General features: G+C 40.0%; 5 protein-coding genes across 5 annotated transcripts; 3 read left to right on the forward strand and 2 right to left on the reverse strand.

Moving 5' to 3' along the window:
* Positions 1 to 110: 110 nt before the first annotated feature.
* On the forward strand, positions 111 to 1,710 carry BDF20DRAFT_930723 (mannose-1-phosphate guanyltransferase; the record flags this gene model as incomplete). The annotated part of the gene is made up of 4 exons (XM_053084737.1): positions 111 to 135; positions 239 to 342; positions 411 to 842; positions 968 to 1,710. The coding sequence occupies 4 exons, from the start codon at positions 111 to 113 to the stop codon at positions 1,496 to 1,498; spliced, it is 1,092 nt and encodes a 363-aa protein (XP_052939145.1). The 3' UTR covers positions 1,499 to 1,710.
* Positions 1,711 to 1,805: 95 nt separating this feature from the next.
* Positions 1,806 to 3,100, reverse strand: BDF20DRAFT_813740 (kinase-like domain-containing protein; the record flags this gene model as incomplete). The annotated part of the gene is made up of 5 exons (XM_053076907.1): positions 1,806 to 2,142; positions 2,220 to 2,289; positions 2,399 to 2,477; positions 2,570 to 2,708; positions 2,778 to 3,100. 5 exons carry the CDS (start codon positions 3,098 to 3,100, stop codon positions 1,806 to 1,808), a joined length of 948 nt encoding a protein of 315 aa, XP_052939146.1.
* Positions 3,101 to 3,732: 632 nt separating this feature from the next.
* On the reverse strand, positions 3,733 to 4,906 carry BDF20DRAFT_288637 (PIG-X). Its single transcript, XM_053075101.1, has 2 exons — positions 4,697 to 4,906; positions 3,733 to 4,630 (listed from the first exon to the last, which is right to left on the reverse strand). Exons 1-2 carry the CDS (start codon positions 4,697 to 4,699, stop codon positions 3,998 to 4,000), a joined length of 636 nt encoding a protein of 211 aa, XP_052939147.1. The 5' UTR covers positions 4,700 to 4,906; the 3' UTR covers positions 3,733 to 3,997.
* A 331-nt stretch (positions 4,907 to 5,237) lies between these two features.
* BDF20DRAFT_814921 (prohibitin-1) lies at positions 5,238 to 6,351 on the forward strand (the record flags this gene model as incomplete). Its single annotated transcript, XM_053077032.1, has 4 exons — positions 5,238 to 5,322; positions 5,417 to 5,838; positions 5,945 to 6,135; positions 6,219 to 6,351. 4 exons carry the CDS (start codon positions 5,238 to 5,240, stop codon positions 6,349 to 6,351), a joined length of 831 nt encoding a protein of 276 aa, XP_052939148.1.
* Positions 6,352 to 8,892: 2,541 nt separating this feature from the next.
* BDF20DRAFT_910341 (fatty acid synthase) lies at positions 8,893 to 21,620 on the forward strand (the record flags this gene model as incomplete). Its single annotated transcript, XM_053083696.1, has 5 exons — positions 8,893 to 9,667; positions 9,762 to 10,349; positions 10,461 to 10,785; positions 10,882 to 19,184; positions 19,261 to 21,620. The coding sequence occupies 5 exons, from the start codon at positions 8,893 to 8,895 to the stop codon at positions 21,618 to 21,620; spliced, it is 12,351 nt and encodes a 4,116-aa protein (XP_052939149.1).
* Positions 21,621 to 22,366: the final 746 nt, after the last annotated feature.

The raw sequence follows: 22,366 nt of genomic DNA on the forward strand, positions 1-22,366 counted from the left end.
TATCATTTTCTACTCTTTTCTTCTCCTTTCCTTTCTTTTCCCTTCTTTATTTCTTTGACTTATTCAACACACCCTATTTCTTTCTTTTTTTTTCCTATTTATTCTTAATAATGAAAGCTCTTATTCTCGTTGGTGGTAAGTGGACGACAACAACCTTGAGACTTTTTAGTTGAAAAGAAAACGGCATCGTTGACTGGGTCTTTTTTTTTGGACACATTGGCTCTATCTCGTTTTCTAGGTTTCGGTACTCGTCTTAGACCTCTTACTCTTACCCTTCCTAAACCACTTGTTGAATTTGCCAACAGACCTATGATTCTGCACCAAATTGAAAATCTTGCCAAGGTAGGATGAGTAAGACGAATAAACTAAATTCGTTAGCGCCCTCAAATTAAATAGTAACTTCTCAATAGGCCGGTGTCACTGATATTGTCTTGGCAGTCAACTACAGACCTGAAATCATGGTCTCTGTCTTGAAAGAATATGAAAAAGAATATGGTGTTAATATTACTTTCTCTGTCGAAACTGAACCTTTGGGCACTGCTGGTCCTTTGGCCTTGGCTAGAGAAATCCTTGCCAAGGACGATTCCCCTTTTTTCGTATTGAACAGTGATGTCATTTGTGATTATCCTTTTGAACAAGTGAGAGACTTTCACAACTCTCATGGTAACGAAGGTACCATCATCGTTACCAAGGTAGATGATCCTTCCAAGTACGGTGTTGTCGTCAACTATCCTGACTCCACCAAGATTGAGCGTTTTGTTGAAAAGCCTCAACAATTTATCTCCAACAAGATTAATGCTGGTATTTATCTGTTCAATCCTAGTGTTTTGGATCGTATTGAGGTATCGTATTATTATATATGACGTGCGCGTAATTTGATGTTTACAGAATAGTGTGAGTGACGTGTTTCGCTAAAACCAAAAAAAAAAAAAAAAATCTGTGTCGATCTTTTTTTTGCCTTTGCTAGTTGAAACCTACTTCCATTGAAAAGGAAATCTTTCCTGGCATTGCCAAGGACGGTGAACTTCACACATTCGATTTAGATGGTTTTTGGATGGATGTAGGTCAACCCAAGGATTATTTGACGGGTACTTGCCTCTACCTTTCTCATTTGGCCAAGAACAAACCACAGGATTTAGCCAATCCTTCATGCGAATATGTTCATAAGGGTAACGTCATGGTTCATCCTACAGCAAAGATCGGTAAGGGCTGTCGTATTGGTCCCAACGTCGTTGTTGGCCCCAACGTTGTCATCGGTGACGGTGTGAGACTTCAACGCTGTGTTATTATGGAAGGCGCCAAGGTGAAAGACTATGCCTGGGTTCAATCCAGCATTGTTGGCTGGCATTCCTCTGTGGGTCGTTGGTCTAGATTAGAAGGTTGCTCTGTCTTGGGTGATGATGTTTCTATCGCTGACGAAATCTATGTCAATGGTGGTTCCATCTTACCTCATAAATCCATCTCCTCAAACATTACTGAACCCCAAATTATCATGTAAATAATTTTTTCCTTATTCATTTTTGTCTTGATCATTCTCCCGTTTACACATGTCACCTCTCTCCTATACACACACCCTCTCTCTCTCTCTTTCTCTATCTCTCTACCGTAAAGCATTTCTTCTTTTTAAACTAATCTAATACGCTTATTATTTCATTATTTTAACTATTTTCCCTCTATTATAATATATATCTATATATACGCATACACGCAACTTATTTCTATGCCTTGCTTTTACAAGACACACACAAAAAAAAAAGAAACAAGTTTTTAAAAAAAAATATGACAATCCTAGATCCCCAATTAATTTACACGAGGAAAGATTGGATCCATGGATCATATTCTATGGCCGACATGGGTATGCGTGCAGAAGGATCTCGTTGTAACAATTTCAACATAAATTCTTTGGCTCCTGAGCTCAGATCGTCAGGGAATTGAATTTGGGCTTCCACAATACGTTGGTACACTCTTTCAGGATTGACAAAATCTTCTCTCAAGTTTGCCACGTCTTCAAAAGGAGCTATACCCACTAAGAGTTCATAACAAATAACGCCTAAAGCCCACACATCAACGGCTTGACCATAAGCTTTACGTTGGATCATTTCAGGCGGTAGATAATCTAATGTACCACAAAATGTACGCCTTCTATTAACATTTTTTCCATTAATTTCCGAGCCCCTCCAACGCGTTATCATTCTTAAGCGTACGTTTTCATACTTTACCTTGGATTGGGATCGTAAACGGCCCAGCCAAAATCTGCTATTTTTAGATTGCCATCTTTACTAATCAGGACTTTTGTTTTTTTTTTTTGGGAAAGAAACGGGTGATCAATTTGTGATGTAACAAAAAGGGAAATGGCCTACCAAAAGGAAAAAAGACATTGTTTCATTAAGTAGCTTACCGTTTTCTAATTTGAGATCCCGATGGATCACTCCCAAACCATGCATATAGACCAACGCATCCGCAATCTCGACAATAAACTGCGTGCAAACATAAAAAAAAAGAAAAAAAGAATAGCTCTATTCAATCATCCACTTGATCTCTACAAATACAATAAAAAGATGCTTTTTACATTGGCCGCTTCAGCTTCGGTAAATCGTTTATGTGTTGATAAACAGGTGTATAAATCACTATCGCCACCGTATTCCATGACAAGAACGACGGTGTCCCTGTTGTGAAAATATCCAAATAGCTTTGCAATGTTGGGATGACTGCAGTACATAGGAAAAAAAGGACATTAACATGGAAAGCTCATCATCCATCATTGTGAATATACTCACTCTAGATGATATTGGATCTCTATTTCTCTTTTGAGGAATTGTATCACCGATGCCTCTTCCAACTCTTTCTTCTTCATGATTTTCAAGGCTACAATTTGCCCTGACCTTTTCTCTCGCGCTTTGTATACTGTACCAAATTTTCCTGTACCAAGGTTTTCACCCACTATAAAGTCATGAATGCTCCAATCTTCTCTTCTAGATTTATCGCGAAAGCAAGAGCGGATGGATATTCGCAAATGAAACCATACAATCTCTAACCCTGTACATCCAGTGAGCCTTACCTTTCCATGGACTTCTTTCCTGATGTCAGAGCATTGTTCCATGCCTCCACATCCACGACGCGTTCATTGACTCCAAAATGCCTTCTCACAGCCGGTGAATCCATCACATTCATCCCTTCTTCCAAGTAACTTTGATCTTCTGTTGCTGCCAACTGCTGGTATAATAGAGTCCTTTTCTCTCTCGCAAAAGTAAGTTGGTTGGATATCATGTTTTTCTCGCTTGTGGTATAATCATCATAGATAGTATCGTTGTGGTCGTCATAATGATAGTTGAACGGGGTTCCTCCTGCTGAACTTTGTCCCTTCAAATAAGCGGGCGTTCTCATACCCACTCGTCTTGGTGTGTAGTCAACGTAATTTATATCTTTGGCATTGCTGTCAATGGCTGATGTGTACATTGGGTTCATCATGGAGATTCCAACATGCAGACGGTTGGTTTTTTTTCTTCCCTAACACACTCTTCTCCCTTGATTCAGATACTACGCCTTTCAAGAGAATGTTGAAACAATGAAACAAGATACGCAAATGACCAAAGGCTGCGCAAAGTGGGTGGAAAACGGTGCTTGTTTATTTGCAAAAAGAAAAAAAAAAACCAAAAAACCCCCCCCACTAAAACGGCATGATTTGAAACGCGAAATGACTATAGAACGTGTTTTTTTAATTCGTATATCGCGTACTGAAAGAGCATTATGCAACAGGAATCCTTAAAAGATAGTGTTTTTCAATCACATCACTCATTCCCAATTCTTTGAAAAAAAAAATACGCACTCTATTCTTTTGGCAAACTCGTCTCATGGAACTCATGTAATAAACTGTTGTCTATTTCCTTGAAAAGACAACAAGAAAAGCTCCTCAAAAAGCACTTTATGCCCAATAACTGTTATCCACCCCTTAACAATGCAGTTTATTGATGCTTTAGCAACGTCTTATTCATTAAGCCTATTCTGATCGTCGTCTCTTTCCTTTTGCGTCGAGCCTTTTTCTTTTTCGTAATGAGGCAACGACCGATCGTATGATCCATAGAGTGCACAAAACAACAATCAAGAATGTACCGATAAACACAAGAGAACGATCCTTTCCTCTGCCCACAGGTACATATAATTCAAGTGGCGGTGTTGAAGACACGCTATTTGTCAGCGCTGTAAAACGAGCTGTTGTTGTCGCTGCTGTCAAAGGCAGATCGGCTAAAAGTGAATACTTTTCTCGAAGGGGTGTGGGGTAACTACTTTCATTGCTATCACCACCGCAGGTCCAGCCTGCATAAGGTGCTTGTATTGTAATCGATTGACTTTCTTTGTTATTCGAAGGTTGTTGGTATCTGAGATGAAGTGGTAATTCTAAATGTATAGCTGGCTTGACATGATGTTGCCGTAAAAACACAATGCTTCCTCTTTCGTCTTTGATTTTTTCGAGAGGCAATTCTAGGTCATGTTCGCCGATAACGGTGGCGGTTCCTATTGTGGAAACGAGATCGCGTAATTGATACGGATCGACAAATACGCTGGGAGGCAAAACGTAAACTATGTCTAGGTGGCAATCGAGGAACGGATCAAGCTCATCCTTTTTGTTGAACTGTAAATAAGTTGTTATTTTAGGATGAAGACTGTCTGCCTGCACAATTTTCGACGCTATTTGTACCATGTCCTACAATTATTATACGACGAGTAAGCTGTATAATTCTCTCAATGGAACAGAAAAGACAAAAGAGTCAGAGAGACTTGTTCTTCCAAAGCGTGTATTGCGGCATTTGAATGAAAGGGGAAATGGGTAGCAAAAAGCGTCAACATCACCGACTGTCAGAATAATGGATGCCAAGAGGGCATAAAAACAAAGCTTTTCAAAATTTGAAAAAGACAATAAAGAAAACAGAATGGTTTAACAAACGTTGATGTAGGAACTAGAGTGGTCTCGATCTTCTTTGTAATGGTTGTTATTGTTGTCTTTTTTATAGCTTCTTCAGCGCACCGCTTTTTCATCCAACCAGAAAAGTCTTAATGTGGGTGGGAGCGGGGGAGTCACAGCAACCGCTGTGATTGGTCTATATTTGTCATCGCCCATGCTTTCTTTTTCAACCCCTCCAAAGTCTGGTTGGAAAGCTGGCAGACATTCATCTTTTTTTTTTTTTTTTTTTTTTTTTCCTACTTCCCTTATCAAAAACTTTATACTACAATTTATTACAATGGCACAAATTCTTGGAACAATAGCTAAGTGGGCAATCCCTGTTGGTCTCGCTGCTGGTGGTATTCAATCTGCCATGTACGATGGTAAGCAAAATGAGGAACAATTGTAACAGCATGGGCGTAAAAAAAAACCTTGCAAAGCAACGATCTTGACATGTGCTGCTTTTTTATGATTTAGTTCAGGGGGGTTACAGAGCTGTCATTTTCGATCGTATTCAAGGTGTTAAACCTGCTTCTGTTGGTGAAGGTACTCACTTCTTAGTTCCTTGGCTTCAACGTGCTGTTTTATTTGATGTTCGTACCAGACCTCGTAATATCTCCACCACCACCGGTTCAAAGGATATGCAAATGGTTTCTTTGACATTGCGTGTTTTACATCGCCCAGAAATCAGAAACTTGCCTCAAATTTATCAAAACTTGGGTTTGGATTATGACGAAAGAGTGTTGCCATCCATTGGTAACGAAGTTTTGAAGGCTGTTGTTGCTCAATTTGATGCTTCCGAATTGATTACTCAAAGAGAAGTCGTTTCTGCAAAGATCCGTGAAGAATTATATAAGCGTGCCAAGGACTTCAACTTGGCATTGGAAGATGTTTCTATTGTAAATGAAGAGCCTTATGTGACAAAAAAAAAAAGAAAGAGTCAATTTGGAAAAGAATTGTTTCGTTAACCCAATCTATCTATCTTGCCCTTGTCTTTTCTTATAGACCCATATGACTTTCGGTAAAGAGTTTACTAACGCCGTTGAACAAAAGCAAATTGCTCAACAAGAAGCTGAACGTGCCAGATTTGTTGTCGAACGTGCTGAACAAGAAAAGCAAGCTGCCATCATTCGTGCTGAAGGTGATGCAGAAGCTGCCGAAATGATTTCTGCTGCTTTGGCCAAGGCTGGTGAAGGGTAAAGGATTGAATGAAATGCTGGAGTCATTTGCAACATGATCAAACACTAAAACAAATCGCTTCTTTTATTGTAAAAAATAGTCTTATTGCTTTCCGTAGAATCGAAGCCAGTAAAGACATCGCTCAAACACTCTCTCAAGCCCGCAATGTCACTTATTTACCAAGCAGTGCTAACGGTGGCAGTAACCTTCTTTTGGGTATCAATGGTGCTTAAACGTTCACTTGTATTATAATGTAATAGATTAAAATGTACTTCTTCCTTTTCCTTTTTTTTACCCTCGGTCGTTTGTAGGCATCACGAACCACGTATTTAAATATTAACTCTAATAAAAACTTTGAATAAATGCATTGAGATCCAAACGATTGAATAAACTATGGCATTTTTGCCATATGATAATGATCTGTTACAAGTAAAAAAAAGGAGGAAAACCTCAACCGCAAGATCATCAACATCCACGAAATCCTTTCAACACTGCTGTTGTTTTCTCGTCGAAAGCACCTGTCTAGTTTGTCTTTTTGACCTATTACCTCCATATTTAAAAAAACTTGGCCCTGAGTATTAACTTGACTCACTCGCAAAAGCTATAATTGAATTAGCTACCCATCCTAATATAACTTGGCGCATCATTCATTGGTCCACCCTTTGACTTTAAACATGGCACGCAAACGGGATGTAATGAACGAAGGGGCGATTGTATACAGAAAGATATTACAGAAATTCATCGGGACCTTTATGGGGATAGACAAGACAGTGCTATAAACCATTGCTATTAGGCTGCTCATCAATAAGCACTTATTCAATGATCTAAGGTAGTGTTTAAAGCCAATGGCTGAGAAATACAATATACCATGCTTAGGCATCATTTTCATGGGCAATATTCAAAATGCGCTTTGTTTGTTAGGATTATGTACGATTCATATGCCGCAGCAGTGATAGAACACTTGTATGTTTGTGGTTCATTGTTCGTCACTTGGGTGTTTTCATTCTCTCTCAATGTTTAACGGTGCACGAATTCGTAGGAAATGCGTTTCAAAAATAAGATGCTTCATTACTTTTTTTTTTTCTCTTTTGATCTGATTTGGCCCCGCCAAATTCGACAAAATACCTTGTTATAGTTTAGTTCAAAAACTATACAAACAGTAATCAAAAGGCAATTTTAACCTATATGGCAGTTTTTCCCTCTCTTTCACAACTAAAAACTAAGGCCTAATAACTGCAAAAAAAACATATAGAACGATAATTGTACCTTTAAGTAAGTATTATCATAGAAGTAACTCATAATTAATCTCTACTAACATTTTCAATAAAAGTTGTCTTTAAACAAGAAAAGAAATAGTTTTTGTTGATTGAAATTCAGATCTACGATTATCGGACTATGAAATTCGATCCGCGAACTCGGGCAAAAATCGTACGAGAAACGTCGCAATGTAAAAGTTTATACAAACGTATGCGAAATCAAGTAATAATTTCCCAATGTTAAGAGAGAGAAAAATGCCCAATGAACAGGGCCAGAATGGCTAATATTCACGCTAGTTTCAAAAATAAGTATGCGCTCGACTGCTCACTATTTTTATCCTATTGACGAGTTTAGTTTGAACTAGTGTTTGCTTCGTAACCGGGATTCATTTGAAAAAGTCACTGTATCTTATAAAAATACCAGACAAAAAAAAAAAAAAAAAAAAAAGAAAAAAAGAAATAGAGATGCAGCCTCCAATAGTTTAATGTAGGTTTCAAAGGTGCCTGTCAGGTCAGCCGACGTGGTTGTTTAGAAACCAATTTTTATAGTTCAGCCCAGGAACCCCATTTCTTGTTCAGTTTTAATACGTGGAAGTTAGCGTACTTCACCTTGAACATCAAGAATGAGCTCATAAATAAGTATTTGCTATTATAAAGCTCCTGTTTTATACAGCCTACTTTTGTAAAGAGCTATGCTCGATTAGATACACCGTTCCTGTAATACAACACGACAGGTCTGTCAATGAGGGACACGTCAATTTCTACTCAACCCATATGTGTAACTATATTCGTCTTATCATTTCAGGACTGGCATCATAATCTATTGCAGTTTAAACGAAAAGCAATTCACTGTGAAATGTAAATTTCAATACCCTTTTCCATTGGCTTTTGCTTGTATTATAACTGGACGCAGACGACCGGATGGCCAAGGCGTTCAGTTACACATAATATGCGAACTTTAAATCTGCATTGAAGAAATCTTTAAATCTGCTATCAATTACAGTATACGACATAAGTTTTGATATGGGGAATAGTAACCAAGTAATGAAGCCTGCTGCTCGTTATCAAAAAAGAACCCCTTTTTCTGAGCAGTCGGTCATCCAAAAAATCCTAATGTTTCTGATGCCATAAAAATTTTCTTTTGACGTTTCTGTCAACTTTTGGGGAGTCTAACGATTGATCGCTTTAAATCAACTTTTTTTTGGCCTGACAGCTCTTCATTCCTTTGTACATCTTTTTGCCTAACATCTACGAAAACGCCCTTTACAATCTTTATTGGGGAATAAAGCTTTGTATATACAATTATTATTAACGGGCGTGTCTTTTTCATCTTTACCGTTTATATCTCTTTTTTAATTCTTTGATACCATCTTGCATTTTTGTTTTATTCTTAATTTGTTTCTGTTTGAAAACCAAAAAAGGTATTAGCAAAAGAAGGAATAAAGCGTGTATTTTACGTGTACATACATCTAAACTTCCCTTTGCCATCAGCTTCTAAAGCATACATAATATTAGGCAATGTCATCTATTGAAGAATCAGTTCGTCCTGTGTCATTTAAACATGGAGAGACAGAGATTACTCTCCTTGTGCCAGACAACCTCGCTGGATTTACTGAACAACTCAAAAAGGATCTCTCTCTTGAAGACGCCATCGAAATATCAAATGAAATTGACCTTATGGCCGAATTTTTAACATTAGCTGCCAACCGTGCTATCCATGAGCCAGTTTATTATAAGATCACTTCGCATCTCTTCAACTACTTCTGCGAACATTATGTCAAAGAGGACAATGTGCATGCTATCACTCGTGATTTGACAATTGATTCGAGAAAGTCCATCATCAAATCGTATTATTCAACACTTTCATTACTGCAAACAAAAGGCATGGAAGCACTTGAACATAGATCGACCAAAAAATCAGCATTGTACGAGGCAGCAATAGCAGGGAAAGCTGATTTGTTTGCTATATTCGGTGGACAGGGCAATGTTGAAGAATATTTTGACGAACTAGTAGAGATTTGGGACACATATAGGCCTATTGTGAAGGACGTGGTAAAAAGAATGTCAGCTGTCTTACACGAAGAAGCACGCACACTTGAGGCTAAAGATGCCCACCCGAAAGGCTTTGACTTATTACAGTGGTTGGAGAATGCTGAAGTCAGGCCTGATGTACAATACCTTCTTTGTGCACCTGTCAGTTTGCCGTTGATTGGACTGATTCAACTCTTACATTATTATATTATGACACGGGTCATGGATATTGATTTTGATGAGCTCAGGAGCTTATGGAAAGGTGAGTACTTTTTTCTTTCTTTTATTTTTAATCCTCATCAATGACCGGCAGTGAACATAATAGCTGATCTGTTATTCCTCATGGAAAAAAAAAGGTACAAGCGGTCATAGTCAAGGCATTATTAGCTCTATTGTTATTTCTGCCTCATGCTCCGAAAAGCAGTTTATAGACAATGTAGAGAAAGCTATCCGTCTCCTCTTCTGGGTGGGCACCAGAGCACAACAAGAATATCCCATTTTCACCTTGAGCCCAACCATCATTGAAGACTCTGCTAGCAATAATGAAGGCAATCCTACACCTATGCTTGTTGTCACAGGTCTGAAAGAAGATCAATTAATCAAATTCGTCAATGAAACCAATTCTCACTTAGAAACTGATCGTCAAATCGAAGTTGCTTTACGCAATGGCCCTGTTTCTTTTGTCTGTACTGGCCCTCCTCAATCTTTGTATGGCTTAAATCTTGGACTGCGTAAGATCAAGGCCCCCTCTGGCCTTGATCAATCCCGCGTTCCTCACTCCCAGCGCAAGCTTAAATTCTCTTCTCGCTTTTTGCCTATCACTGCTCGATTCCACAGTGTCTACTTAAAATCAACTGTCAACATTATTATGGAGGATGTTCAAAAGAATGGCTTGATGTTTGACTCTGCTGATTTGAAAATCCCCGTTTTTTCTATGAATTCAGGTAGGAGCGTGAATTCTTGCAAAGTGGGGCTTTGGGGGCGGGATGGGGAAGAGACCAGAGAACTAGAAAGGAGTGATACAGATACTAAACAATTTTACATCGTGAATGTAGGAAATGATTTGAGGGGCATCAGTAATCTTACTAAAGAATTAGTCGAGTTGATCTGTGTACAACATGTCGACTGGGAAAAAGCAATTCCCATAAAGAATTTAACTCATATTGTCGATTTCGGACCTGGTGGAGTTTCTGGCATTGGAAGCTTAACACACCGCAATAAAGAGGGTACAGGTGTACAAGTGGTATTGGCAGGCGTTTTGGAAGGAGCCAATGATGATTTATCCTACAAAGCTGATCTTTTCGATACCAACGCTCAATCGATTAAATATTCACCTAACTGGGCCAACCTTTACCAACCTAAACTGGTCGAGACCAGCAGGTAAAATTGATCATTTTATTCTTCACAAAAATAGCTAGTAGTAAAGTGAATAAGAAGAGTCCTAAACTCCTCTCCTCCCCCGCCTTCAATTTATAGTGGCCGTATCCATATCGATACGAAGATGTCTCGTTTGTTGGGCAAACCACCGCTCATGGTAGCTGGTATGACTCCTAGTACGGTAAATGAAAAATTTGTCTCTGCCGTTATGAATGCAGGCTATCATGTAGAACTTGCTGGTGGTGGACATTTCAACGAAAAGGTTCTCCGTGACAAGGTGGATAAGATTATGCAGCTAACACGCCCTGGAGAAGGTATCACATTAAACATTATCTTTTTGAACGTTCTTCAGTGGGGCTTCCAATATCCTCTTGTGCAGGTTATGCGTAAAGAGGGCTTACCCATGGAAGGCCTCTGTATTGCTGCAGGTGTTCCCAGTATTGATAATGCGAATGAAATTATTGCTAACCTTCAGTCTGCTGGTATTCGTCATGTTGCGTTCAAGCCTGGTAGTATCGATGCTATCCGCCAAGTGATTGCTATTGCAGTTGCCAATCCCACGATGCCAATTATGTTGCAGTGGACTGGTGGTCGTGCAGGTGGCCATCATGGTTTTGAAGATTTCCATCAACCTATTCTCGAAACCTATGCCGCTATTCGTCGTCAATCCAATATTATCCTTGTTGGTGGTTCTGGTTTCGGTGGTGCTGAGGACACTTTACCTTACATGAATGGTGACTGGTCTGTAGCATTTGGTTATCCTCCTATGCCTTTTGATGGTATTCTCTTTGGTTCACGTATGATGGTTGCTAAGGAAGGATTAGCTTCTACCGCAGCTAAACAAGCCATGGTGGATGCCCCTGGTGTCTCTGATAGCGAATGGGAAAAAAGTTATAAGGGGCCTGCTGGTGGTGTTATTACCGTTCTTTCTGAAATGGGCGAACCTATTCATAAAATAGCTACTCGTGGCGTTAAATTATGGAAAGAGCTTGATGACACCATTTTCAGTTTACCCAAAGAAAAACGTCTACCTGCTTTACTGAAGAAGAAGGATTACCTTATCAGGCGATTAAACAGTGATTTTCAGAAAGTTTGGTTTGGTCAGAAAAAGACAGGAGAAGCAGCCGATTTGGAAGATATGACATATTCAGAAGTAATCCATAGATTGATCAGCCTACTTTATGTGAAACAAGAATGCCGTTGGATCGATATCACTCTAAGAGACTTGGTTGGCGATTTCATCTTGAGGGCTGAAGAGCGTTTCTGCAACAGTTCGAAACCGTCTATCCTCCAAAACTACGAACAATTAGACAAACCTATGACATTTGTGGAAAAATTCACTGAAGAATACCCAGAGAGTGAGGATCAACTTCTCACGTCTGAAGATGTTATGTACTTCCTCTCATTATGTAAGCGTCCAAATCAGAAGCCTGTACCTTTCATTCCCATCATGGACAATGATTTTGAAGTATGGTTCAAGAAGGACTCTTTGTGGCAGTCCGAAGATCTTGCTGCTGTAGTTGACCAAGATATTCAACGTTGTTGCATTCTTCACGGGCCTGTCGCTGCTAAGCATGTCAATGCCGTTGATCAACCTGTTGGTGAAATTTTGGATGATATATATGAAAGCCATATTCATAGCATTAAGGAAAAGTTCTACAAGAATAAGCCAATTCCCAAAGCAGAGTATCTTAGCTGTGTACCTATCAAAGCAACAGCCATTCAGCCCACAATTTCAACGGAAACTGAAAGAGTTTATGATGTTCAATCTGACGATTTACCGTCTGAGGACGAATGGATAGAAGCCATTGCTGGACCTCACTACAATTGGTTGCGTGCTTTGTTAACCTCACCCTTCATTGTACAGTACAAAAAGTTCTCGGACAATATTGTTAGACATGTCTGTAGACCTCGACATGGACAAAAAGTCATTGTTTCATCATCAAAGTCGAATGGTGATATTATTTCTGTAGATATTCAAGATAGACGTGCTTGGAGCAGCAACGGACCCAGCACACAGTATGAAACATCTATCAAAATCATAGCCGAGGGTGACAGAATCAGTATGACTTTGCTCGAACAATGCAAAGGCCATACTCTACCCTTACGTTTTGAGTATCTTTACAAGCCTGAGATCGGTTATGCACCCATTCATGAAATTATGGATGGTAGAAATCTACGAATCAAACAGTTCTACTTTAAACTTTGGTACGGTTTTGATAATGATGAAGACTTCATCAATATGGATGTTGATAAGAAGATTGTTTACAGAAACGAAGTGGTCAAATATGAAGATATTGCAGAATTCTGCCGAGCGGTTGGAAATCAAGCCGAACTTTATGGACACCGCGACCATGACATTGTAAGAGCGCCAATGGATTTTGCAGTTGTTTTTGGTTGGAAGGCTATCATGAAGAGTCTTTTCCCTAGAATTGCTGAGGGCGATCTATTAAAACTTGTTCATTCTGGTTTTAATTTCCGTATGATGGAAGGTGAAGATCTCCTTAAAGTTGGTGATGTTGTTGATATTGAAGCAAACATCATTGCTGTAGTGAATACACAATCTGGAAAACTCGTTAAATCCAAGGGTATGATTATTCGCGATGGCAAACCTGTCATGGAAATTGCTAGTCAATCCCTCTATCGTGGCAAATTCACTGATTACGAGACAACTTTTGAGAATAAGGCGGAAGCTCCGATGGAATATCATATTCAAGGAAAGAAGGAATTGGCCATTCTCAAATCCAAGGACTGGATTCATTGGACTGATGCAGCTGAAAAGCATAATGTTGGTCCTGGAAATTCTTTAATTTTCCGTTTGGAAAGCAAACTCAAGTACAAGAATAGCAATATGTACTCATCTGTAAAGACATTCGGCTCTGTCACAATGCAAGTCTCCACCAAGGAATTTGTTGAGGTGGCTCGTATAGAATACGAATCCGGAGAAAGTTACGGTAATCCAGTCATTGAATTCTTGAAACGTCATGCGAAGGAAATCGAACAGGCAAACTACTTTGCAAATGGCGGCTATTCCATCACCCCTGATCGCTCCATTTATCAGTCTGTCGTTCATGCACCTGTTTCCAATGAACCCTATGCCAACATCTCCAGAGACTTCAATCCTATCCATGTTAACCCTTACTTTGCTGATATTGGCCGTTTCCCCAGCACAATTACTCATGGCATGTGGACTAGTGCCGCTGCTCGTAAATTCGTGGAAATCTTTGCTGCTGATAATGTCCCTCGTCGTGTCGTATCGTATGATGTCAAATTTGTTGGTATGGTCTTCCCTAACGATACTCTTGAAACCAAACTATCACATATTGGTATGAAGAACGGCCGTAAAATAATCAAGGTAGAAACAATAAATCAGAGCGGTGAAAAGGTTCTCGAAGGTATTTCTGAAGTCGAACAACCGATCACTGCTTATGTCTTTACTGGTCAAGGCTCCCAAGAAAAAGGGATGGGTATGGAATTGTATGAACGCTCTCCTATCGCCAAAGCTATTTGGGATCAAGCTGATGAACACTTTTTGGAGAATTATGGATTCTCTATTATTGATATTGTAAAAAATAATCCTAAAGAAAAGGTCATTTATTTCGGTGGACCAAAGGGCGAAAAGGTGCGTCAGAATTATATGAGCATGGTTCACGATGTCATTGCAGATGACGGTACAGTTCAAAGCAAGCGTTTGTTCCCTGAAATCGATGAATACACACCATTTTATAAGTTTATTTCCTCCAACGGTTTGCTCAATTCCACCCAATTTACTCAGCCTGCCTTGACATTAATGGAGACAGCTGCTTTTGAGGATATGCGTTCTAAAGAATTGATTCAAAAAGATTGTGCCTTTGCCGGTCACTCTCTTGGCGAATACTCTGCTTTAGCTGCTGTTGCGAAGATTCTACCAATCAATACCTTGGTCGATGTCGTCTTTTATCGTGGTATGGCTATGCAATCCGCAGTTAAACGAGATGAGTTAAGTCGTTCTGATTATAGTATGGTTGCTGTCAATCCCTCTCGTGTGTCTAAGTCATTTGATGATGCTACTCTCCGATTTGTTGTAGACTGCATTGCTAGCCGTAATGGTGGCCTTTTGGAAATTGTCAACTACAATGTTGAAAACTGGCAATACGTTGCAGCCGGAGATCTTACAAACTTGGATACTCTTGCAAATGTATTGAATCAAATCAGTAGCAGTAAGATTGATGTACAACAAATGCTCAGCATTGAACCTGCAGAAACAGTTAAGAATAAGCTTAACAATGTAATTGATACTGCTCTCCAAAAGACAAAGCTGAAGCAAACCGATGGCTTCATTCATCTCGAACGTGGTAAAGCTACTATCCCACTTTCTGGTATTGATGTTCCTTTCCACTCCAGGTTTTTAATTAATGGTGTCAATCCTTATCGTAAGATCCTGCTTCAGAAGTTTGATCCTTCCAATATTGACGTTTCTCAATTGAAGTCAAAATTCATCCCAAATCTGGTTGCTCAGCCATTTGATATTAGTAAGGAATACATTGAAAATGTCTACCGCTTAACTTCTAGCTCTCGCCTTGGTGACATCCTTAATAACTGGTCTGAGGAAAAGTACGCTACTCCTGTACAACAACAACAACTGGGCTATATACTTTTGATTGAGTTACTTGCCTATCAGTTCGCTTCACCAGTTCGTTGGATTGAAACTCAAGATATCTTTTTCAAACAGTTCAATATTGAACGCTTGGTGGAAGTTGGTCCAGCTCCAGTCCTTAAGGGTATGGCTAACCGTACCTTGGCTCTCAAATATCAATCTTATGACACTGCTCTAAATTATCAGCGCCAACTCCTTTGTACATCAAAAGATTCCAAGGATATTTACTACGACTTTGAAGACGTGGCTGAAATGAAGGATGAACCTTCTACTTCAGCGTCAACACCGGCTCCTGTAGCAATTCCTACACTTGCACCAACGCCAGCGGCAATCATTGCACCTGTTCCGGCTGCGCCAATTGCACCAGCTACATCAGTAGTAGACGTTCCAATTACTACTGCGGAAGTCTTATGTTCTGTTGTTGCTCAGAAATTGAAGAAACCCATCAATGATGTTTCTATGGCCTCCAGCATCAAGGATTTGGTTAGTGGTAAATCTACTCTTCAAAATGAAATTCTAGGTGATCTTCAAAAAGAATTCAACAATACTGTTCCTGAGAAAGCTGAGGAAGTATCTTTGCAAGACCTTTCCGTTGCTTTGAACGGCACCTTCTCTGGAGGTTTGGGTAAACATACTGGAAGCATGATAGCTAAAATGATCAGTTCTAAAATGCCTGGTGGTTTTACATTGAATACAGCAAAGAATTATCTGAGTACTGCTTATGGCTTAGGTTCTGGTCGTACGGATGGTGCACTTTTGGTTGCTGTTACTATGGAACCTCCTGCTCGATTGGCATCCGAAGCTGAAGCTAAATCATGGTTGGATACAGTAGCAACAACTTATGCTGCAAACTCTGGTATTACCCTCTCTGCAACTAATGCCGCCCCTGCTCCGGCTACTTCAGCTGTTGTTGCAGCAGCACCTGCAACGTCAAGTCCTGTTAGCGCTGTTAGTGATATTCCTGTTACTGCTAGTGAGGTAATTCATGCCATTGTTGCTCAAAAATTGAAGAAGTCCATATCAGAAGTTCCTCTTTCCAAATCAGTGAAGGATCTTGTAAGTGGCAAATCTACTCTTCAAAACGAAATCATTGGTGATATGCAAAAGGAATTCAACAACGCTGTTCCTGAAAAGGCTGAAGAAAGCACTTTAGAAGAATTGGGCTCTGCGTTGAGCAGTGTATTCAATGGCAATCTTGGTAAACATACTAGCAGTCTCGTTGCTAAGTTAATTGGCTCTAAGATGCCTGGCGGATTTACTTTGAACAATGCCAAAACGTACCTCAACATGACCTACGGTTTGGGTAGTGGAAGAACAGATGCGGCTCTCCTTGTAGGTGTGACAATGGAACCTACTAACCGTCTTGGTTCTGAAGCTGATGCTAAGGCCTGGTTGGATTCAGTGGCTTCTGCATATGCCTCCAAGTCGGGCATCTCTCTCTCAAGCTCAGGTGCAAATTCCGCGAACGGTCCTGCTGTAACTACTGCTGGTGCTGTTACTATGATTAATAATGCCGATCTTGAAGCATTGAAAGCCAAACAAGATAGTTTGATTTATCAACAGCTTAATCTATATGCCAAATACCTTCAGTTAGATCTACGTGAAGGTGCGAAGAAATACGAAGAAGAGAAGCTAATCAATAAAAAATTACAAGCTGAACTCGACGTATGGTTAACAGAACACGGTGATATTTATTCAGAAGGTATCAAACCCTCTTTCTCTCCCTTAAAGGCTCGCCATTATGATTCCTACTGGAATTGGGCTCGCCAAGATGCGTTAGAATTGTGGTACGACTTGGTTTTCGATAAATTAGCTGTTGTTGATCGTGAGGTTACCGCGAAGTGTATCAGCATAATGAATCGTGCTCACCCCAAAATGATCGATTTTATTCGTTATAAAATCGAAAATTCAGCTGGTGATAAGAGCAAGACTTACGACATTGCTAAAGATTTCTGTCAAGCTTTGATTGAACAATGCGCTGAAGTTTTGCTTGAAAAGCCCCGCTTTAAGGGTGTTGCTACTCCTACTTGCCCAAAGACTACTGTCACCGAGAAGGGTGGTATTCAATACACTGAAACTCCCCGTCCTAACGAAGAAAACCTCGCTGATTATGTCAAAGATATGACTGCAGGCTCAGAAATCTCTAAATACTCAAACTATCAACAAATCCAACGTAATCTTGGCCGTATTTATGAAATAATTCAGAGACAAAATAATGCAACTGAAGATGACAAGAAGCTCATGGAAAACGCCTATGGTGATATTCTTCGTGCCATGTCTATGTCCAGCAATGTGTTGAATCAAAATGCAGCCTTCAGCGCTGAAAACCAAGCTGAGAATTTGAAGGAAACCATTCCATTCTTGCACCTCAAGAGAAAGAGTCTTACAGTTCCTGGCAATGGATGGGAGTTCAGCAAGAAGCTTACCTCTGTTTATCTTGATGCATTGAGAGAGATGTCTGGAAAGGGCATTACCTTCTCAGATAAATTTGTACTGTTAACTGGTGCAGGAAGAGACTCTATTGGTTCTGAAGTTTTGAAAGGTCTCCTTTCTGGTGGTGCCAAGGTTATTGTCACCACTTCTCGTTTTAGTCTTCAAGTGACTCAATATTTCCAAGATATTTACAAGACCTTTGGTGCTAAGGGTTCAAAACTCGTTTTAGTTCCTTTCAATCAGGGCGCTAAGAAGGATGTAGATGCCTTGGTAGAATATATTTATAGTCCCAATGGTCTTAACTGGGATCTCGATTATGTCATTCCCTTCGCAGCCATTTCAGAAAACGGCCGCGAATTGGACAGTATTGACTCTAAATCTGAACTTGCTCATCGTATTATGCTGACCAACCTTCTGCGTATTTTGGGTAATATTAAGACTCACAAGCAAAAGAATGGATATACCGCACGACCCGCTCAAGTGATATTACCATTATCTCCCAACCATGGAACATTCGGTGGTGACGGTCTCTATGGTGAATCTAAGATCTCCTTGGAGACACTTTTCGAACGCTGGTATTCTGAAAGTTGGGCGAACTATCTCTGTATCACTGGTGCAGTTATCGGCTGGACCAGAGGTACTGGTTTGATGAATGCCAGTAATATTGTTGCCGAAGGTGTTGAGAAACTTGGTGTCAGAACTTTCTCTACTGTAGAAATGGCCTTTAATATTCTTGGCTTGATGCATCCCACAATTACGAAAATTTGTCAAAGCGAGCCAGTCTATGCTGATCTCAATGGTGGTCTTCAGTTCATCCCCAATCTCAAAGAAGTAACCAACAAGCTTCGTGCTGAGATACGCGAGACTGCTGAGATCCGTAAGTCCATTGATGCTGAAAATTCTCTTGATTATAAGACGATCTTTGGTGAAGACGCAGAACGTAAATATTTACCGCGTACTGTTGCTCCCCGTTCCAACATGAAATTTGCTTTTCCCAGGTTGAAGCCATATGATGATATGAAGCACGTCAATTACCTGAAGGGTATGCTGGATCTTGATAAGGTCATTGTTGTTGCAGGTTTTGGTGAAGTCTCACCTTGGGGTAATGCTAGAACTCGATGGGAGATGGAGGCTTACGGTAAATTCTCTCTCGAAGGTTGTATTGAGCTTGCATGGATGATGGGTTATATAAAACATTCAAATGTTCGATTGAAGAATGGCAAGGAATATACTGGTTGGGTTGACACTGCTACAGGTGAACCTGTTGAGGATAAAGATATAAAGGCTAAGTATGAGAAGAAGATTTTGGAGCATACTGGTGTTCGTCTCATCGGTAAGTAGACGTTTTATAAAATGCAAAGCACGTAAGAACTGTCATTTGTCTTACTTTCATACTATTTATTTCGTAGAATCCGAAATTATGGATGGCTATGATCCCAATAAGAAAATGCTATTGCAGGAAGTTGTTGTTGATCACGATCTTGAGCCTTTTGAATGTTCCGCAGAAGAGGCTGAACATTTCAAACATCAACAAGGTGATAAGGCTGACATTTACGAATCCGGAAATGGCAGTTGGTTTGTTCGCATTCATAAGGGTGCTACTTTATTTATTCCCAAGGCACTTCGTTTCGATCGACTTGTTGCTGGTCAAATTCCTACTGGTTGGAATGCGGCTCGCTACGGTGTTCCCAAGGATATTATTGATCAAGTTGATCCTGTCACTGTTTATAATATTGTTTCAACTGTTGAAGCTTTTGTCTCAGCCGGTATAACCGATCCCTATGAATTCTTCAAGTATATTCATGTTTCTGAAATGGGTAATACCATTGGTTCTGGCGTGGGTGGCCAATCTTCAATTAGGGGTTTCTATCGTGATCGTTTCTTGGACAGGCCAGTTCAAAGTGACATTCTCCAAGAATCTCAAATCAACACTATGCCCGCTTGGATCAACATGTTGTTAATTTCATCGTCTGGCCCTATCAAGACACCTGTTAATGCCTGTGCTACTGCTGCTGTCTCAGTTGAAATGGCATGTGAATCTCTTTTGGCTGGAAAGGCCAAAATCATGGTTGCTGGTTCATCTGAAGAAACCACTGAAGAATCCAGTTATGAATTTGCCAATATGAAGGCCACCTCTAATGCCGTTGATGAAATTGCTAGGGGTCGTGATCCTTCGGAAATTTCCCGTCCAACCACCTCAACTAGGAATGGTTTTACTGAATCCCATGGTTCCGGTACTCTTATCTTGATGACAGCCACAACTGCTTTTGAAATTGGTTGTCCTATTTACGGTATCATTGCTTCTAGCAGTACAGCGACAGATAAAGAAGGCCGTTCTGTTCCAGCTCCCGGTGCTGGTATTTTGACAACTGCTCGTGAAAGCAAGTCTACTGGTGCCTCACATATGCTCAATTTTAATTACCGTGCCAAGCAAATCAACCGTCGACGTGCTCAAATCAAGGCCTGGGTTGAATGTGAATATGAGGACCTGAGAGAGGAATTGCAAGAACTCAAGGATGCAGGCGAGATAGCCGAAGAAAACATTAAAGCATGGCTTGAAGAGCGCACTGAACTTATTCACAAGCAAGCCAAACGTCAAGAAAAGGAAGCATTAGCTACTTTCCAACACCAATTTTATCAAAATGATTCAAGCATCTCTCCTTTACGTGGTGCACTTGCTGTTTTTGGCCTCACAATTGACGATGTTGGCGTTGTCTCTTTCCATGGTACTTCCACCAAGGCAAATGATAAGAATGAAACGCGTGTCATTAATACCCAAATGAAGCATCTCGGTCGTACTGAAGGTAATGCTCTCTTAGCTATTTGTCAAAAGTATCTTACTGGTCATCCCAAGGGCCCTGCTGCTGCTTGGATGGCGAATGGTATGATGCAATGCTTAAATAGCGGTATTGTTCCCGGAAATCGTAACGCTGATAATATCGATGCACTACTTGAAGACAATGACTATATTGTTTATCCCTGTCATACAATTCAAACTGATGGTTTGAAGGCCGGTCTTCTAAAGTCTTTCGGTTTCGGTCAAGCAGGTGGTGAAATCTTGATTCTTCATCCTGACTATGTTCTCGGTGCTCTTGATGAAAACCAATACAATGAGTATAAGGCCAAGAATAACCAGCGTAATGCCAAGGCTTACCGCTATTTTCATGATACTCTCACTGGTGTTCATGACTTTGTTCAATTGAAGAATGAACCTCCATATTCCGAGGATTTAGAATACACAGTTTACCTAAACCCTAATGCTCGCACGGAATACTCTAAAGAAAAGAAATCATGGCACTTTACTGAGAGCTCTGCTTCTCAGCCTGCTCCTACTTTTGGTGAAGTTGGAGCAACAGAAAATATTCTTGCTTCTCTTACAGAACAACAAGCTGGAAAAAAGGGTATGGGTGTTGACGTTGAACTCACCAGTGCTATCAACGTTGATAATACTACCTTCATTGAACGTAATTTCACACCTACTGAAATTGCTTATTGCCAAAGCCGTCCCGATCCCCAAGCAAGTTTTAGTGGACGTTGGTCTGCTAAAGAAGCAATCTTTAAGGCTATTTCTTCTTACGGCAAGATACCATCCTCGGGTGCTGGTGCTCCTTTGTTGGACATTGAGGTTGCTAATGATAGTGTAGGCGCGCCACAAGTTAATTTGCATGGTAAACTTAAAGCAGCAGCAGTCTCCGCAGGTATAAAAAGCATAAGTGTTTCTATTAGTCATAGTGGGGCTTATAGCGTTGCTGTTGCCATGGCTCAATAACTTATATCTCATATTCTTTTCATACATACTATTCATCATGATATTGATTGATCATCCCTTACTTCATTATTCTAATAATTTACTCCCGCCTTTAGGCAAAAGATGTGTACATACAATAAATATATATCCCTTCTCCCCAGTATGACGATGAATTGTCTCAACTCTTTCTTAGTATGCAGGCATTGGCTTGCTTTCAAGCAGCGAAGTAAGACTGATGACACCTGATAAATTTAGACTCCAACTTGGACTTAATCTTTAGAGAGTTTACAGACTGTACCTTGTTGATTTTTTTTTTAAATCTCAGGCTATTCTGTCCTCTGCCTTGTCAATTTTGACCTGAGGCTTATCTCAACAATGGCTATTAGGACTGGAGAGCGTACAGCATGCATGTTCTCAAAAATGTTACGGACAATCTAAGCTGCCGATTCTTAACACATGTCGAAATTTGCTACAGACGATCCCTGTAAAACCAATTTTGTGCAATCGAAGTTGAAATTTTCGTAAGCTCTGGTGTTCTCAGTATCCTGCCTTACTAAAGAGCAAAATAAACCAGCTCCCAGTTAAATAATGGCTTTGATATTTTGTTTCTTAATAAAGCTAAATTGATCCTAAGGCTTTCATCTCAACTTCTTTTCGAGCAAGATAGAGAACAGGATAACCTGAGATTAAAAAATAACAGGACAAGCATTTCCAGCAATGATCAAAATTTTCTACTGCTTGACAATTTCAGAATTTTATAGCTAAAT

Source organism: Mycotypha africana (genome assembly GCF_025528875.1).
Source record: "Mycotypha africana strain NRRL 2978 chromosome Unknown BDF20scaffold_2, whole genome shotgun sequence".
In the NCBI taxonomy this organism is placed as follows: Eukaryota; Fungi; Mucoromycota; class Mucoromycetes; order Mucorales; family Mycotyphaceae; genus Mycotypha; species Mycotypha africana.